Source organism: Lagopus leucura, unplaced genomic scaffold, assembly GCF_019238085.1.
Source record: "Lagopus leucura isolate 7727_CA_CO unplaced genomic scaffold, USGS_WTPT01 Super-Scaffold_760, whole genome shotgun sequence".
Classification (NCBI taxonomy): Eukaryota; Metazoa; Chordata; class Aves; order Galliformes; family Phasianidae; genus Lagopus; species Lagopus leucura.
Genome location: NW_024962257.1, coordinates 9853873 through 9873618, shown reverse-complemented (window position 1 = coordinate 9873618; position 19746 = coordinate 9853873). Strand labels below are relative to the sequence as shown.

Below are 19746 nucleotides of genomic sequence, written 5' to 3'. Positions count from 1 at the left end.
ACCTATCATTCTATTAAGAGATCTTACCTTTAGAGGCTGCAGATTTTAACTTTACACCATTTGTACGATTAGACTTGAGAATCTGGATGACAGAAATCTGTACAGGCAGAGTCAAGGCTACCACAAAGACTCTACCAGGAGCTTTACAAATTAACCAGTAAAATATTTTCTTCCATTTATCTTATTTGTACACGGCTCCTTCCTGGAAAACCCCTTCATTCATTATGCTCAAATGCAACTAACTTGGGAGGTTAAAAATTCCAAAACCTAAAAAAAAAACCCTAACAGAAAAACCCACAGATTTCCCCCCAATCTCCAAAACAATCCATCTGAGGGTTACACGGTCGTCAACACACCTTCTGGAAAAGCACAAAGAAGACATTTCCCAGAACTCGATTTCCAGAGAGAAATCTTCTTCAACGTCCACGTCATCACTCACCGAAGAAAAATTTTATAGAAAATTTTATTCAACATACAACATTTTCCAGCAAAAAAAGGCAATATACAGGAAGAGTTGTTGTACACTGCAGCTACAGAAACAAAATAAAATACTGGAAAAGAATGTAAAGTTAAGTGTGAATTGCTGATTCTATCTTTACTGCACTCAAAACTAGACACGCGGCTGGCGTTAGCTCCAAAATAAAAGGAAGCAGTCTGGGGACTGAAAGAAAACTACACACAATGAATATCAACATCAGTGAAATTCACTTGCAGACTCACCCAACAAAATTATCCTCCAAGTGTTAAATTGTACATGTTCATTCATTAAATATACAATTTCATTTTTTCTTTTTTTTTTTTTTTTCATTTTTTCCTCCTTTTTTATACAAAGTCAACAGCTTACTAAACACTAGTGAGCATGCCCCTCTGTGCTAAAAGGCTATTTCTTGTGTTCTCCCCGTCTCTTCCCACGTTAACTAAATGAATGATATTTATAATCCTTTCACTTGCTTTTGCCAACTCTGAGTGTCATTCTATTTGCCAGAAGATGGCATAATAAATTGCAACTGTATTCAACAATGGCTGAAATTTTCATAAAAAGACCCAAATATCTCATTATAGGAGTCAGGGCATCCACTTGGCAAAACGGGATGCGAAGTAGTGACTAAATTAAATGAAAACTAGTTTATCAAAAAAAAGATTCTATGCAGCTGGAGGAGACAAAAATCCCAAATAAGTGCCAACAATGTACACAATGAAGTAGAGATTGCTATTTATTGATGACGTGAGTTTTTTGCATTTACAAATGCACAAAAATGTCATTTAAAGTATAACTGAAGGAAATAAATCTGATGTGAGTCTAAACATAAGACTTACTAGCTGCAGTGATGGTGAACACCACACCAGGAAAGGCAGCCAGCCAGCTTATGCCATCTATAAACGTACTACAGACAAATATTTTGCCAATGTCAATTGTTCTACTAAACTCTTCCCTCATTATGCTGACAATTGCCTTGCATTACGTTTACCATAAAATAACTCTCATTGGCATCCAAGCTTTATAAAAACACCTTCATTTTGCTCAAAAAGGGCAGTCAATAGATACAGAGAAGCCAAACTGAACAGCCTCAACAAAATAAAATTAACATCAGCAGCAAATCCTCTTGCTGAAGACTTCAGATATAGTGCACGTGTACCAAAGTTCTACAGTTGTTAAAAAGGTGCACACACACACTTATTTTGTCCCTTGCCTTGACAATCTGGTTTATTAAGTCAGTTATGGATTTTAATAGCTTTTTCAAGGTAAGTGTAGCGACTTCTCTTTGGGGCTTTATTGAAATGGTCAAGCCCTAGCCACGGCCTTGGATGAGACATGTTGCCTAGAAAAGAAAGAGAAAAAAATGAAGTTGTAAGACTAAGTTAAGAAGTTTCATTCACACAAACTACTCATATGCGCCCTGTTCAGTTTGCTAGCAATTGTACAGCACAGATGAGGACTGAAAAACAGTCCTTAGCCTATGGACAATAGGGCTGCTCTCCTGACCACTGCTTCCATTCCATTATTATGTTGTACAATCGTTTCTGGGCCAGATAGCTGGTTTTCCTCTTCTTCAATCACAGGAGTTAACAGCAGTGAAACAACTGCTCAAGTAAAAGCTGGATGTAACTTATAGCCAGAGGCACGCCAAGCACAGCACCAACTCTCACAGAATGGCTGGGGCTGTCTGAAACAGAAAGGCGTCATCCAAACGTCATTTAATACAGCAAATGCTGGTGGTTAAGTGATTGCTGCTGTATGAAGCTATCCTTCTCACCTGGCTTCAGTAGGAATATTCTTCAAATAGATGCAAAATGCAAATCAGTAGTTAATTAAGAAAACAGGTAACTGACCTTGTACTCAGTCTTCCGATTAAAAAATAGTTACATTTGGACCAGGAAGAAAATATACACAACTTTTCACTAGTGCAACTCAGCATTAATTTACCTATGGCTAATTTTCATAGAAAAAAATATACAATTCACGGTCTTGCAAATGGGCAAGGTTCCCTTTCAAGATGTCTGCAATGCAGAGCATGAAACAGCCTTTGAAGTGAAATGGTAACAGCAGAAACTAAATAGCCCTCCAGCAAGAAAAGCAAACTTTTACATTTCAAGACATCATCTGCCATCACTAAAGCATAAAACACATGACCTTTATGGTTGCCTGTATCTGCATTCTTGGATATATTTTCCTCAAAATATTCTCTCTCTTCAGTTGATGAAATGGTTAATAGCAAACACAAATGAACTGCCAATCTGACAGAGACCATCCTAATGTCTTTTAAAGAAAGGAATCGAGTCCTGTGCTGGTAGCACTGCTGCAGTTGTCATTAGAGGCATCACCGAGTGTGACAGTATCAACTGACAACAACTATGTTGGTAAAGTTAGAGAAAGGCACAGCTTTAGTGTAAAGCTCTGCACACTGAAATACTGTTCATATGAGAACACATTAGAGTGTCGTATCATCATACAGCAGGACAACCTTGGCCAGATTCTACCAAAGTGCATTATATAAAAGGGCAACCTTCTATGAACTCTCAAAACCCCTTAGTCTCAAATTCCCCACAACTGCTTCAACCATTTCACATCCTCCCTTTTCCCATTCCTGCCATGTTCTGGTAGTATTGACCTGGTTACCTGGTCTTTTACATCATCATCTTGGCACTAACAGCTCTAATTTTACTCAGAAAGTCCAACAGTTAGCTTTGGACTATTGCCTTCTGGTTCCCCTCACTCTGATGACTCACAGGACAAAACCATGACTCTGCCTGCCCTAAACAGACCAGAGCGGGTTATCTGTCCACTGACAAATTGTCTGCTTCCAAGTTAGCCATCTAGAGACTCCCCAGAATTTGTGCAGAAAAACAGGGCCCCTAGCAATACAGTTCCTTCCCTATGCTCACTGATGGCTCGTTCACATGCAGATATTCCAAGTTTTGGCAAGTCCCCTCATATTCACAGCCATAAGCCTGGCTGCACAACGTACCATAATGAGATGGCTTTTTGCTGGGCTCTTACAAATTGCTCATTGATGGTACGGGCCTAAGTCTCTGTGCCTTTTGAAATAAATGGACAGTTACAGGATTTCTTTACAAATGTTAATATACCCAGAACACAACCTGAGAAAAATCAGAGCAAATTTGGCCCTAGTACAACCTGCCAATGACAAACAGAGCCATCATTGTTAGAAAAACAGAATTCTGGAGAGCAAATTGTCCTCAACCTCATTTCTGCCAGACGGACAAAAAGAAACAGTCAGCTAAGCTGGGGGAAAAAGCCTTTGTGAATTCAAGGCCTTCAACAGAGCCCTGACTGCAAGCCTAAAAGTGCCATTTCCAGCTCAAACTCCCAAAAGATGACTGCGGTGAAACTCCTGACCAATCTCCTATGGTACCTATAGGTATCTCCTATGTGTAAATTCCTTAAGTAATAGTGCTTTAAATATCTGTCAAGTAAATAAGATAGCAGACCACCTCCACAGACAAATTCAGAACAGATCTGTATTTGTAGCTTGGAGAATCACGACTGAAGAACCCAAAAAGCATCCTATTCACATATGTAATATTTTTGTTGGATTCTTCAGACTCATTAAAGAAATCAAGAAAGAAGAATACCTTAGAGAAGTACCTCTTTGTAGTGCACTTAAAATAAGGAGCTTATGAGGATGCACTTTAGTGTTTTTTAAGAATTCTATGAGCACTTCACTAGCAATGTGAGAATGAAATATAGGAGCAGATGAGCAATACAGACATGATGCAAGTGACATCATAACTCTCTCTGTGAAGTATGTTTTGTGGAAACAAACCCATTTGGCCACTCAAGTGCAAATTTTTAACATGCAAACAAACACAATATGCAGTAGCTTGTATGTCTGTAGAATATGCATTCTCAAGACTAAGAGTTAAATGTACACAAATATGTATACACAAATACCTGCTTACTTACTATATAATATACATGAAGTAAAAATAACTACTCTGTTCCTGCATTCTGAGTTCATGGTAGCTGCACTGTAACAACTGGCAGAGCAATTTCAGCAGGTCAAAACAACAGTCGGGTTGTTTAAGAACTCACCAGGTTGGGGCTCAAAATCTTTCAAGTTCACTTCATACTCATCTTCATTGAGATACTGGTGTCGGCCCATCATTACAATTGCAAATTTAAACTAGGAAAAGGAAGAAAACTGTTAAAATACTGTATTAAAACAAAGCCTCCAAGCCTGATTTCACAGCCTAACACACAGTTGTTACGAATGGCATTCTACTGAGATCAATCCTGTTTAAGATCTTCATCAACTACTAGGACAGTGGGATAAAATGAACAGTCAGGAAATCATGAGAATGCCCGTGGAATACTGTGCCCACGTTCCCCAGTGAAAACAAACTGGCAACTAACTGCAGATAGTCCAGCAAAAGGCCCTGTAAGACACACAGTGGGCTGGAGCACAAGGCATACAAGCAGCTATGGAAAACATGTTTATTTAGCCTAAAAAAAAGGCTAATGGGCACCTAGTTGTCAGTTAATGGACAGGTGATACAGTGAAGACCAAAGCACCCCCACAAAGCCCAGCAAAAGGACATGGGGTAATTATCACATGCTGCAAAACGATGAATTCTGATCTCAGGTAAGAAAAAAAATCCTCAAAATGACAGCAGTACAGCTCTAAAATCTGCTGCCCAGAATGTGGCAGAACTCCTTCTCTTGGGAGTTTTAAAATCACAGCTAGTTAAAATCCTTGGCAACCTGAGTTAACTAAGTTAGCTCTGGTTTAAGCAGGAAACTGAAGTTGTGACCTGTTGAGCTTTGGTACCACCTGAACTCTTCTAGGTTATTGTGCTGTTTTGTTGAGTACCTCTTCAATACAGTACAGTACTATTCCTACACATCCTACTTAGTTATTCTCAGAACGGGCATTAAGGCTAATAACTGCTTTACTGAATAACATCTACACTTAAATCTACTGCCTTCCAATTTCTTAAAGCAATATTACAGACTCTGCAGTCAGCAATGAAACTCACTGCCAAGTTGTCATTACCTTTTCAAATTCTTTTTCCTGTATGTCCAGCATTGTCTGAATCCGCTTCATAACCTCTCTGAAGTGTTCGCCCTGATGACCACAACAAGATTTTTAACACACACACAAAAAAAAAGGAAACAAAAGGGGGTGCTGTTGGTATTTTCTAATTTGAGCTACATCAGAATACTTTGCTACCTCAATCTCTCAGATTTTGCTAAAATTACTGGAGTGTCAACATCACCCACTACAACAAACAATCAGCAGCGTACAATATATTGCTATAAATTCAGCACCTGCATGTCTTACTGATTCATCATTATACAAACCATTGCATGACATATGCAAGTCAGGTTAAAGTTAAGAACATTTTAAAAATCCACAGCAAAACATGGGTTCAGAAAAGCCCTATTTTCTTAGAACCTTTGCAGCTGCAATGCTCCCCCCCCAGTAGTAAATTTTGTAGCATTCTTCTGTATGCTGTTTATGAGCTGCTGAGAATACACTGCTGGATGGCATTTACTTAAAGATCAATAACACAATAGCTGCCGTAAGGAAATGTAATGCACATGATTTCCACCATAAATTAAGACAAGATTTGATTCTAAATTTTCAGACTTTGCTGTGCATTGCTCAAAAACACAGGAATACAGTGAAGTGTCACATGATTCAGAGATGTGGCCATTATTTCTCACTCCAAAACCATTTACAAAATTAGGCACATTTCATATAAACCAACACACAAAGACCAAAGCAGCAGTTTAGAAGCACAAGTGCTAACTGCCCTCAGGAATACACTTTCCTATTGAAAGGAGTGTGACCTGCACTCTCATTGGAGCAGTATCACATGAAAACTTAAACCGAGCTTTCAAAATTAGCTTTCCCTCTTGTATCAATACAGAAAGCATTCAAAAAACCAAACAATCATTTCCCATAACAGTGTATCTCAAGAAGCCAAGCAACCATGGCTTGGGCACTTTTCTCAGCAGGCATACTTTGCAATTCCTAACGCAGTATTAGCAATAGGATTTTAAGTAGCTGCTGGCCTTGGGTTTTGTTTTGTTACTTTGCTTTTAAAATGAAACAAAAAGAACAAATATTACATTTACAACGTTTCAAGTCTGTCTGATGTGGAAGATCTACAAAGCATCACTGAAAAACTGAACAATTTTTATATGCAAAAAAACTAAGACAAGTGATTTATCCACAAAACTGATAAACACAGAACCTTTATACAGGATTTTTCCTACACATTTTTACATTAATCAATTAATTTTACTATACTTTTAGAAATCATTAAATATATAATCCCATAGGGAGGGAGAAAAGGGAGGCAGACATACCTGGTGTATCCTCAGCAAGAATGGAATTCCAAATGTCCCAAAAACCTCTTTGTGGAAATGTGCCACTGTGATTAGCATCTCATTTTCTTTATCTATATCTACCTGGTCCAGAGGAATTTCCTAGATCCAGGCACAAAATTATGACTGCAATTAGCTGTGTTGTTAGCGATGCCAAACAAGTCAATTTAAACAATTAAAATAAACACTCTCTTTGACAAAGTCCTGTCTATGCCTCCCCACCCCCAATAAGGCAATTCCCCTGTCACAGCAGCACGGCAGCTTCCCATACTCGGTACAGCACTCTCGGTTTGCCCAAGTGGCTTTTTTGACATGCAATCTTCCACTACTTAGGAAAATATCCCAGCCCTTCTGTCATCTTATCATTACAATTTTACTTCTTTCTTATTTCTGAGTTTGGAGGCAAGTTAACATACTTGCAGGATGAAACGTTTAGAGAAATTACACAGTAAGAAACAAGATTTGGCTGAAGAAACTCTGATTTAAGAAGAAAAGGAAACAGCCTTCCAGAATATAATTCTGCATATGAAAGTGGGTTCTCAGCTTAAAAATTTAAATCATGAGCCCCCAAACATCCCTTGGAACTACTGCTAAGCCGTCCTATGGATAGGCCACTGCCAACTGTTCTCAAATGGTTATATAAACAGATGTCAAAATTTAAGGAATGGAACTGTGACAGGGTGGCAGACAGAACAAAGGAAAATCTTTGGAAAGATCATCTTTATAAAGACACATGTATCAACATGTATTCCAGCCTGCTGCAAGGCATTTGGAAAATCAGCACCCAGGAAAAGATAATAACCACTTAAAGTCTTTCTTCATTCAAAGGCAAGTTCCAAAGCAGCACTTACCTCTATTCGAAACGTCCGACTTGTTGCGGGCGACAAACACTCTAACAGCTCATCTTCCTGATGGACACCAATTATTTTGTAACTTACAATTTCTAGCAGCCTTAAAAACAAATTATAAAAAAAGCTTTAAAAAAAAAAAAAAGTGGAGGAGGAATCTATTCTCAATTGTACTAGTACAAAAAACTAAGAGTTTTCCATCATTTAGAAAGTCATTTTAAAGAAAATGACTTCACTTTTCGCTCCTGAGAAGTGAACAGTATGCAATACTTGAATTGGAAACATTATTGAAGTGTGAGCTGTGACTGATGAATCTTCGGCATCTCAAGAACGCAACTGAATGAAATACAGGATGAATAATTACATAAGGTTCCTACTTTCATTTAGTAAGAACTCTTAGAGCGAATCTTGAAACTTTTTAACACAGTATCAGCCTTTATTTGGTAAGTTTCCATAATATTTTAAATTCTAAGGCCAATTTTCTGCATGTAGCCCACGTGATCACAAAAGAAATCCAAACTCTTACCTTAATTTCCCTGAACCTTTTTCAGAGAGCTCTACAACTTTTTTACATTCTTCTAAGAGGTCCCGCACACACCCATGCTTATCTGGATATACTGTTATTTCCTGTGGGATATTTAGATCAGAAAAGCAATCAGAAAAATCTGGAATTGTACTCCATCACATTAAAGCACACAATACAGCAGGCTCTTCATCAAAATCCATCTTTTAAAAATAAACATTACTGAAGTGAACACCTTCACCTGAACGCGTGAAGAACTGGCCCCGTTTTGGTATAAGGCACAGCCCTTCTCTAACACCACGTTCTTCCAGCACATCAACAGCACCACAACCCCAGCCTAGCAATATGGACTAAAAAATAACCACCAGTAAGAGTAACAGCAGCCTCACTCACCTCTTCCCTAAATTGGCTATTTAGCCATATGCACTTAAAACTTCTTCTGTTCTCAAAATCAGTTATTTTCATTTTGAGCTTAAAGAAGAAAAGAGAAACACTTTAGGCATACTTTGTATAGGGCAGATGGCATTTTGTTTTTTTTACCCACGCCAACAAAAACAAAAGACTCTTACCTGTTGATAGTAAAGCTTTTTAGGTTGCCTAGGCTTGAAGAACTGCAGAAGATCTCTTAAAGTACCTTCATAATTGTGCCTAAGGGGATTACCAGGGCCGTCCCTATAACTATGAAAGAAAAATGAAAACCCTAAATCTCTCTCCACAAACAGTAAATCGAAGTTCCAAGAACGCTTTTATATCTGGCTACCAGTTCCACATAACTGCTAGCACAGCCTAAGCAGCATTTGGTGCATTAATGATTTTTTTAAGAACAGGCAAAGGCTGGGAGCAGAAATACCAGTCACTGTGTGCCTTAGCTCTCTTGGATGTTAAAAGCTCACCTTTAATCCTGCAGCAGCAGATCTACATTCCTCTGAAACTACTACAGCAGCACTACAGTCACATGCTTTTGACTGTGAAAGATTAATTTGTGGAGTCACAGGACACAGCAAAATTCCAGTGACCATAGCACTGTAAACTATACAGAGCTGTCCAAACTGGGACAGATTTGTTGGTGAGGAAGGGAGATACCTGCAGGTTAATAAAGAGCCCTCTACATTTCCACAAATACAAGACATTGAGACAGTCTGTGTGCAAATATATATAATGACAAATTTTCTGCTCTTTATGGATTCAAATCCAGTTTTACACAACTCTGCCAGAAAGCACCACTTAAACAGAAGCATTCCTTTTAGAAGCTGAGATCACAGTATTTCTATTTTGTTTGGCCAGGATGGAGTTAACCTTCTTCACTTACAGACTCCCAACAAATAAACAATAGAAATAAAAGTCAGAGTCAGGTAACTCCTGCACATAACGTTTTTAACAGCAGCAAAAATCCTGCTTTTACTTGCATCTGCTTCTGGTCTCCTCCATTCCAGACATCTACACTCACTGAAATAGTATCTCTGTTAGTTCAATAATTCGAGCCATACAGTAAGGCTCTGAAACAATTAATGGCTTCAGAAATTTTGTTAAAACAGGGATCCTTTAAAATGCTTCTGTCTCTCCATTTTACTTACTCTTATAAAGCGTCCAATTCATGGAGTCTCCAGTGTCAGCCACTGTAATGGTCACTAAACTGTCTTGGCAACTCACTGCACTAACATTTTATTGGTAAATAAATGGTTTGCAACCTGAAGGAAGCTACAAATTAACTGCAGCCTACTTATTATTGGGCTAAGTATTTTAAAAGGTGTTTTAGACACAGAAAACCACACATAGAAGAAAATCTGTCTTACCCTTGAGACTTGAAGAACTGTAATAGCATTGGATCTGTATTAAGTCTTTGTGCAACTGTCTTTGCAACCTGCAAATAAAGTTGTGTGTAAGTTCTGCATTTTTTCAATTATGGCATTACACTGCATTCACACAAGATAGTTAACACCCAATGGCTGGAAGGGACCTCTGGAGGTCATCTGCTCCAACTCCAGTCATTCACTGTAGTACTTCAAGAATATTATGCTACAGAAATTCTGTGAGACACAAGCCATGTGTTTACTTCTCCAAGGCTAAAGAAACTCCACGTATGTAACTTCTGAACAATGAAGAGAATAAGATTTTCAAGAAAATAAGGAATTTCTCTCTTGCACAATAAACTACAGTCACCAAAAGGCCAAAAAATCCACAATAATAGCTTAACTCTTACTTTTATAATCATAGTATTACTCGGGAAATAAGCAAAAAACTCTCGAGGTTCTTCACTTCACCCAAAGGACATTAGTTTTCTGGGTGGTATCACCTTATTATTCCTATCAGTATTTCATGCTGCAGCCTCACAGAAAGAATTGGAATCTTCTGCCTAGTTTTCCCTTGCCAAAAGGAGCCGTAAAGAACTTAATATAAAAATGAAACAAGTGAGTCACCGAGAAGCAGACACTGAGGAAGGATAGCAGAAATAATCTCTGATTTTCTCTATATATTCAGGTGCTCAAAGATCCCACTTTTCATGACAGTAAAACGTGTTCTGTTTTCATGTACAAAGTACGTAAAACTCTGATAAAAACAGCTGTAGGAGAACTGTAGGGAGCCAGACCACATAATCAGGCTGTGCACAGACCAGTCCAACTTTATTTATTTTTTAAAAATTTTTAACAGTTTCAATGTCTGATTTGCTTCTTTTAAAAAGCCTTGTAATCACCCTTTATGAACACAACAGATTTGATCTGTTACTGCCACTGTGCCCCAGACAGCACTTTGTGGAGAAAGCAGTATTTTGCCTACAAAATTAATAGTGCTGCTAAACTACGAGGAAAGCAGGTATCATTACTGTCCCAAGGTATTTTTCTATTAACAGCTAAATAAATTGAGCACATTTTACACGTTTAGAAAGCAAATCCATTATTTCATCAGAACATCAATTCCTAGAGCAGAATGGTATGTAAAGAACTGTGCTGCCAATTAACTCTTTATTAATACAACTAATACTTTTAAGCATTTCTTCATTTTTCCATTACCACAATGCAAGTAATATATAAAAACCTATCTGCTCTCCTCTAAAAAACATTCATTATGCCTTTGTGAATTAATGCAGACGGCACTTTCAGCATGAAGAAATAAATGTAGAGAAACAAATAGGATACGTGCCTGAAAGTAATTCATCCTATTGGATAAAGTAACAACAAAACCTGGGTCGTTGGGGATGGTTTTATCACAGAAAATGACATCCACACGATGATAGAGGTCTCTGAAGTATTCCTTAGCTGTTGGCAGCTCACTGTTATCGTTTTCTGGGTCATCCCTACAAGAGCAGACAAACGATGGGACCATTACGTACTACGTTGTTACACGTACACATAGCTAGGGCTCTTCAAAACAGGTTCTACAGTGTGTCAGCGACAGTTGAGAAACACAGAAAGGGAGGTAAGAAACCTTGTTAAAGAGCCGCCACTCATACGCAGTGGAACCAGCACAGTCAGTAGTGACTCACACCTCAAACACTTCTGTGCAGCTCAAGAGCAAATGCACTTGCACACTGTGCTGGACAATTTGGTAATCTGGCAATAGGCTGACTCCACTTGTTTCACTGTAGTATTCCAGCAGTGCTCTTCCCTCCCTCTCCACCCTGGCACATCAGTGCATGTCTTTATTAACGCTGCCAAATTTTCTATACACGACTGCGTTAGTTGTTTTGCACAGAGGCCAGCACTCCTTGGAGCACAAGAGCAAAACCACCTGCACAGATGCCGGTTTGGGTCACTACTGACTGGTACCCCTATCTTCTCAGCAGAGAAACAGCACCAGGGTACAAGCTGTGCACTTACCCAGATGTCAGCAGCCAGCCAAAGGTGCATAACACCAACTGGGTCAACAGGGAATGCGAGTTCCAAGGCATGACATGAGAAATACATTCATCTCACATAATCTGGGGTAAGAGTGCTGAAGATAGACTAGCTGGCTTCTACCCACTGTCAGCCCATGCAGAGAAACACAGCAACACAGTTGGGTGTGACCATCAGGAGTGAGAGCATAGAGATGCTGATTTATAGCCCTGACAAGCTTATAAAAGATCCCTTAAATGGATATAAGGAGGAGTTCTCCTTTTGCCTTGGAGAAAACTCCAGTTGAAGCACCTACGAGTTGCATACGCAACAAACTGGGAGAATCACCACAGACCAATATGGACGTGAGCACATATAAAAGGAAAAGGGAAAGCAGTTCAGTTCTAAGGTGAAATGAGCTTCAAGTCAAGAGCTTGTATAGTAGTAATGCTACAGAGCCCAAGCCCTGAACTGCTGGTAGGCTCTTCTCTGAGTTATGACAGCTTCAAGTAAAAAGCTGCAGAACTCAGATGTATTGCTGAACCACACTCTTCAGAAGAGCAAGACGTATTTTAATATTTATGAGTATTAGTTTGCTAACCTAGGATGAATTTCCTTAAATGATGTGATGTGGTAATTAAAAAACAACTATCTATCTTCCTGGAATGATCAAATGAGAACTGCTGAGAATACGTTTACTGCTGGAAAACTATACCTCACTCCTGTTAAAGCATTAAAGGAAGCTCTGCTTTCAAACTGAACTATGTTATTTAATTGTAGCAATAAACTGGCCCTTTAAAATACATACTTCTGAAACACTATGATGTCACCATCCATGAGTTCATCAAGAGCTTTATCAAGAGACACATCATAGTCTTGAATCCTTTCTGTTAAATTGGGTTTAACTTCCTGCAAGGAAGAACAAGAACCACGCAGAATAAACAAGAGACAAAAGCAAAAGTCACAATATTAAACTTAATCAAATAAGGTAACTTGTACCTTCTATCTACAGAAATAAGTACAGGCATACATATCTTAGATAAATGTAATCTTAGCTAACACTGACACACTTCATTGTTAGTGGTAAAACTGACTGGTTTTACCCATACTGCACTTTAAAAAGTAACTTCCTTAAGTATTTTATCACTTGGCATTATCAAATTCTTATAAAGATTCACTTTCTACTGATGCAGCTTCCAGAAAGATAGGAGAATATAAATTAAGGTTACTAGCTTTAGCAGCACAGTATCTCCCATACCAACCTTTACATCTCAACCTTGGTTGTTTTGTTTTGTTTTTTTACATCACAAACTCAGTTATTTTTCTTGTCATTATTACATATCAGAATGTTATCACATAGCAATTCATCCTTAAAGGAAACACACTACTGGCACAGCAACTACAGCTTTTACAATAAACAAGTCTGTCAATCCAAACCTCATAGAGGATAAGGTTAGTTTCTTGTGGAAATCCTGCTCTCTCACACATAACTGGAAGCAAGTCACCTATTGGAAAAGAAAAGGAGCATGAAATGTATTGCACTGCTTGCAAGACCTATCTGCAAAAGAAGACAAAACCAATTTCTTCTATTTTCATTAAACAGTTTTAAAATGCCTTTCTAAGGAATGGAGCCTTCAAGGTTAAAGCTTCTCATATTCAGATTCAACCCAGAGAGAGCCTTTAAGGTTTCCTTCCACTTCATTTGAACAGCAAACGTGTAAAGCCATCCAATATCAGAGAGGTTAAATAAGTTTCTTTCTCGAGAAAAGCATTTTTACCTCTTTCTGAAAAATTTACATAAATAAAATAAAACACAAAGTATGTACAAATCAACAGAATGAAATATTTTAAATGGAAAGGCATTATAACTCAGTGGCCACATGCTGAATTCTTTCAATGGACTCATGAAAGCTAAGGGTCACAGCCAAATCAATCCAAGCAGCTGCTCTCAGGCTACCACTGTGAAACGCTGTAAGAGAGTATTTTAAACACAACTTCAGAAATTCATTCTGCAAAATAATCCAAAATACAAGGGAAAAAACAGGGAGCAGTACCACATCACAAAACTACAGCAAGTCTGAAACAGCTGTTCAGAACGATCTGGTGAACGCTGGGAATCTGTAACCAGAAGTCAGTTGGCTGCCAATGCTGTGTTAAGACAATGATTTCAGCCTTGTAGAAATTTTCACTATGTTGGGAAAAATAAACATCAGAGGACCTGCACAGGCATTAGGAGAAGCCACAATTCCACTCTGTGGCCTATCTTTGATTTCAAGAAAACATCTAGTATTAGAAGTAAAGTAGATATACAATCTAACTGTCTGTACAAGTCAAAACTTACGTATTTTACAGGATATAGGTGTGTAGATATGTCCACAATAATTCAAACTCCGAGTTTTCGGATCATACATCTTCAGAAACAACATTACATCATCTAGAAATTAAGATACAAAATTCAGTTTTAAATAAGGCTTATTTGACCACGTCTGGAGAAAAATCATTTAGATATTTTTCTTTAAGCTGTAAAAAAAAAATCCTTTCATTCATCTGATCAACATCCTTAAAACATCAATAATTGGTGGATTTATATAAACCTGCATATATTTATAGAAAATTATTCCATTATTCCAGTGATATTTGAAACATGCCATCCACTTAGGGAGAAATGAGGGCAAAAGGTGTACAAGAAAAACCAATTCCAGCACTGTCATTTGATGAGTACATCAATGACATCACTGAAAACCAGGAGCACACAACATTTCTTGAGATACATGCAAAGAATTTTGCATTTACTCAAGATTTAGCACATAAGCTTACGATCTTTGTCAAACTTGGGTAATGTTGCTCCAGTAGCAGCCATCTCTGGATCTACTGTTTCCAAAAATATTGTCCATGGATTTTCATTGTCACTGAGCTCAATCATCTGAATGGAAAATGTGGAAGAAGAAAACAAGTCTCAGGAGAATATAATATGAAATGACAATTCGTATTATTGAGATTTTTGTCAGACACAAAACTTTTTTACATGCTCTCTGAGTGGGAGTTCTTCTAGCTGGGCTAATGACAGGCAAGTTTGTGAAGTTTATCAAGAGAAATAATGCCAGACAAGACATATAAAATTTTAATGAAGCAGAAGTATTACATTTTCCTTAAAGTTGAACTCTTTCATTTGAAAATACTCCTACAGTTATCACTATTAATGCATGGAAATCAACTCTGGAAAAACACAGGACTACTTGTACTACTTAGACACAATATTTTACATTCTAAGCAATACACTTCATTAAATCCATTGCTCTGGCCAAATAGCACAAGACTCAGGAAGATCCAAAACCTAACATAAATTATGATGATACGTTCTCTTCATAGAAAGAATTACACACCAGTCTTCCTTCCCTCCAAAACAATATGCCATATTTCAAGTATTAGCATCCATACAAAAGCTTGGGATGGAAAGGACCTTACAGATCACCTGGTTCTAGTCCTCTCCAATATAAAACTTTACCAGACGGAGATTAAATTGAAACCCTTAAAAAACTGATGTCTTGAAGTTAGATTCTGAAATCCAACTGAGAATCACAGATGACATACAGAAGTAATGTTCTTTATCAATGAATACTTACTGTTTTATTGCCATCTGCTTCATTATCTAACATTGCAGGTCTTTTTGTTCCATTACTTCTAGCTTGCATTGGCCATAATCTGATCTGATCCTGGGGAAATCCCTAAAATTAAAGTTGTGACAGGAAACAAAAAAGATTAAGATGCTTACTGAAGCCAAACAGAACTCGCATTTTAAAAGGACTGGAAGAAGATAATGACTAAGCTGAACACATTATACCAAAACAAACACACGGTCAGCTACAGAAAGCTTACCATTGTTTGAGAGAGGTTCTGAACAAATTCTGTCAGCGTGGAGTTTTTTAATACTTTGAACACGGTGTATTTCACTTTTTCTTCATCATACATGTCGTTACCTTGGTGGCCACAGAACTGATCCTCTGCTACTATCTGAAAGTTTACATTTAAAGGTTACTGTTTGTATTAACTCAGCTCCACACACAGTGCCATGTTACGACCATTCCCGATGCGCTGCCCCTGGCTCTCTGGATGGCAGCACACTGCTCGCTTTGTGCTTTCACAAAGACAACTTCTAAGTATATAGACCACAATGAAATTTCACGAGTCAAATCACTAACTAATAAATATAAAGTAATTCTTACAAATTCTGAACAAAAAAACATCGGTAGCACTTGGATCCCAATCTTGGAAATGTACTCCAACAACAGTGGCACTTTAAAAAGAAAAGCCTGAAAAAAGCAGCACATTTTGTGTAAAGCAAGGAGGATGCTTCCTGCACCTGCTGCAGCTGTTAACTGACAGACAAAAGGTGCAACTCTGCCAACCTTCCACTGAAAACAGCCCCTGTGCAAACATAGTTTTGAATGAGCTTAACTTCACCAGCATCTCCACTTATGAACTCCATCAAGAACATGCAAAGAAATATGGAGGCAAACGCAAAATGGATTTTATTTTCTTTCACCAGATGGGCTCTGGAAAGAGCCATAAACAGGGTTCCTTAAGGCAATTCATAACAATTTAGTCCATCTGGCTTTTCCAAAAAGATAATTGCAAATATAAGCACTCTCTCCTTCTGCTTCTACTCGATGAGCTCAGTTTGGCAGATGTCCAGCCTTGCTGCCTATGGCTAGATACATTCCAATTTTAGAAAGTAACTCCTGAAGGAGACAGAAGAGCAGTGGCAGGGCAGTCTTTTCAAATAACCCAGTCCTTCTCCTTTCACTTGAACTTACTATTTTTCTATGCAAGCAAGTAACAACTACAGCTTCTAGAGAAAGCAGAAATGCCTGCAACACGCTTTGATTTCCCAGAACAGCAGTGTTTCATTAGTACTGACTGCACATATAAACATACTTAGAAGCACTGAAATTTTTATCTCAGTGAAAACATTACTTCCAAACTTGTTCAAAAACTGAAAATCAAGGTTTGTCTTGCTGCCTGGATGCTCAATATTCTGCATTTTAATGGGAAGGCAGCTGCAACTTGATCTGTTTCCAAAGCTGACCTGCACTTGCATGTAGAGGTGAGCTTCCTGCCTCTCCTTCCTCTTCTGAGCCTCTATTCTTTTCTCTTCTTGTAGCCTTTCCACAAGTTGTTGAGGAATATCGTGGTCTGTGACAGGCTGCAAGACTTCACCTACAGAGAAGGTTTGATGATATCATTTCAAAATTTACATCACACGAGGTTCCCAAACACACTTGACTTCTGCTGACTTGAAGTCAAAACCAGACTTTTTCATCTTTTAATTAAAAACATGATATGGTATCATTGTGTTTTGGCAAAAGTAGTGTTTTCTATCCTGAGCCAAAATACACTGCTTCCATGAAATAAGTAACATAGATTTCAATATTCAATATTCATTTCAAGCTTAAAAAAAAGTATTTACCACCACTCAATTGTTTTTTAATAGACCTACATACCTATAATGGATTAATTCTAGTTTTTATGATTTAAGTCACTAATTTTCCACCCTGCAAAACAACTAAGGCTAAAACGCTCTGCTGATGGTCTTGCCTTCCTGCGCTAAGACAAGGCAGCAGAGGATTAGAACACACTTCCCACAAGCAAGGGAAATGATGGCTGATCCCCACAGAATCTACAAGTTCATCTAAAACTCATAGAGCTTCTCGTCTACAGTTCCCTAGTGAAGCACAGCTGAGTGCAGTGTGTCTACCTACCACGTGCAGAAGATACATACTTAATTTTGATTCCCTGATGTAAACCAACATGTACGCGTTCGTGCAGTGCCGTACAGACAAGTCGTCGTCGTGGCCTCCATAGTTGTGTTCAATTGCTTCTTCCTTTGTACATCTTGATACAACGTCGTCATCAAATTTACACCACTAGAGAAAATTTTATATAAAGGTAATTTTACACACAAAAACACGTTCTTGGGTGACAAATGAATCCTATTTCTAGCATATCTACAGCTCTTTGAAGTAACCAGAATTTGTCTTCAAGCAGCAGGAGGTAAAAAAAAAATATCTAATTCAGTCTAACTGGTGCTACCTGCTACAGCATTACAGAGACCATAAGAACCAAACCTTCAGTGATGCACATGAACAGTTTGCACTGAATATTGAAAGTTTTCAGCTTGATAATTATACAAATAATTCACCTTAAGACTCTTCCTCACATATTTAACACTGCTCTACGAAGCTCAGATAACTGACCCCATTTTTTACAAAATATACAGAGCAATGGTACAACATACAAAATGGTAATTTCTTGTAATTTTAAAGTAGTTTACAGGAAATTTTAAATAAAACAAACAAAAGCAATTCAGAGTGAAAGACACATAGCAATAAATTCACAGTAAAACCTGAGTATTCCTTTTCCTGTGAACATTTACACAGAAATCCAGTGAGCTCAAGGGAGGCACCTGACCCATAAACATCTAATCTGATCAAGTCACCTGAACCTGTAACAGTCAGACATGCAAAGATGCTGAATTTCCGAGTCACAGAAAGATTCAGATTTGCTTCAGCATGAAGTCAGTCTGAAGAAACGTGGAATAGAATTTGCTTGCTATAGAAATTCAACACACACACAAGACTGAAAGGACTCCCTCAGCCTTTTAGTGGAAGCCAACAGCAAATAGGAAGGTGCTTCTTTTATGAAGGCAAGTGGGTCTTTACACCTCCAAATGTAAGCTGCTCTCTAAAGTGCAAGAACTAGACACCAGGACTGTGGGTTTGATTTCTTCTGTAAATACAAGGCAAGTCAAATACATCTGACTTCAATAAGTGAGCACACCAGCATGCTCTGTTAGCAAACATCAATTGCAAAGAATTGCCCATCGTGAAAACATCAAATACCTACTTACAAAGCACAAATAGGTTTAGCTGCTTTTCAATACTCACTTTTCCATCACCCTTTGGATTTAAGTAAACAACATAATGTCCACCATGGTTATCTCCACTGTGCACTAGAACTGCATGAAGAATGTAATTTGCAGGATCTTTAGGATCTGTTTTTTGCAAAAATTCATCTAGTGGCAACTGTTCAGGAAACTCAAACCTAATTTTTGAAGAGAATTAAGACAGGTTTATTTGTATTTAGGAGATGCACACTATTAAGAAGAACACCAATACTGAAGCCAAAGGAGAGTTACAAAAAGTGAACAAGTTACAGTAACAATTCTGTCCAGGATATGAATACATTGGTAGATTTACACAGCTTTCACATGGAATAGAAATAATCATACAACAGCTGTCAGTGAGTCAGTATTCCGTATGTAGTTCAGAATCCAAACGGTAATCAGTGCACCTTCTGGGGACCTCTAACACACACCTACACACGCACCTTCCTCTTGGAGTTGATTCAAGAATTGATTTTTTTCAAATTATTATTGTTACTATTATTTTTTTTATATCAAGTGTATCAACAGGTCCAAATCTTACATCTGAAAAATTCCACTGAACACTTACCTATCATTTATCTTGATGTTTTGATCAGTCTGTGGATCATACATAAATCTCATGAGCTGTAGATGTAGCACTGGTGGCAAGGTTAGGAACTTCACACCTTTCTCTGCCTCCTACATATTTTAAAGGAAACAGAGGCTTGAAAGTGCAAGATTTTTAACAATTTAAAATACCTGCCTGCTGCAGACACTTTCCTATG

General features: G+C 38.0%; 1 protein-coding gene across 2 annotated transcripts in view; it reads right to left on the bottom strand.

The window, feature by feature from the left end:
* Positions 1-415: 415 nt before the first annotated feature.
* Positions 416-19746, bottom strand: part of USP7 (ubiquitin specific peptidase 7) — a 62714-nt gene continuing 43383 nt past the window's right edge. For both annotated transcript variants that reach the window (XM_042864073.1, XM_042864074.1), the window contains exons 12-31: positions 19551-19660; positions 18984-19140; positions 17819-17963; positions 17126-17256; positions 15916-16050; positions 15663-15764; positions 14857-14962; positions 14381-14473; positions 13477-13544; positions 12848-12948; positions 11366-11519; positions 10021-10088; positions 8797-8905; positions 8621-8698; positions 8231-8331; positions 7708-7807; positions 6839-6958; positions 5517-5588; positions 4556-4646; positions 416-1820 (exon numbers count right to left, since the gene is read on the bottom strand). In XM_042864073.1, the coding sequence (XP_042720007.1) occupies positions 1714-1820; positions 4556-4646; positions 5517-5588; positions 6839-6958; positions 7708-7807; positions 8231-8331; positions 8621-8698; positions 8797-8905; positions 10021-10088; positions 11366-11519; positions 12848-12948; positions 13477-13544; positions 14381-14473; positions 14857-14962; positions 15663-15764; positions 15916-16050; positions 17126-17256; positions 17819-17963; positions 18984-19140; positions 19551-19660 (2148 nt within the window). In that variant the 3' untranslated portion in view covers positions 416-1713. The remainder of the gene's footprint in view (positions 1821-4555; positions 4647-5516; positions 5589-6838; positions 6959-7707; positions 7808-8230; positions 8332-8620; positions 8699-8796; positions 8906-10020; positions 10089-11365; positions 11520-12847; positions 12949-13476; positions 13545-14380; positions 14474-14856; positions 14963-15662; positions 15765-15915; positions 16051-17125; positions 17257-17818; positions 17964-18983; positions 19141-19550; positions 19661-19746) is intronic.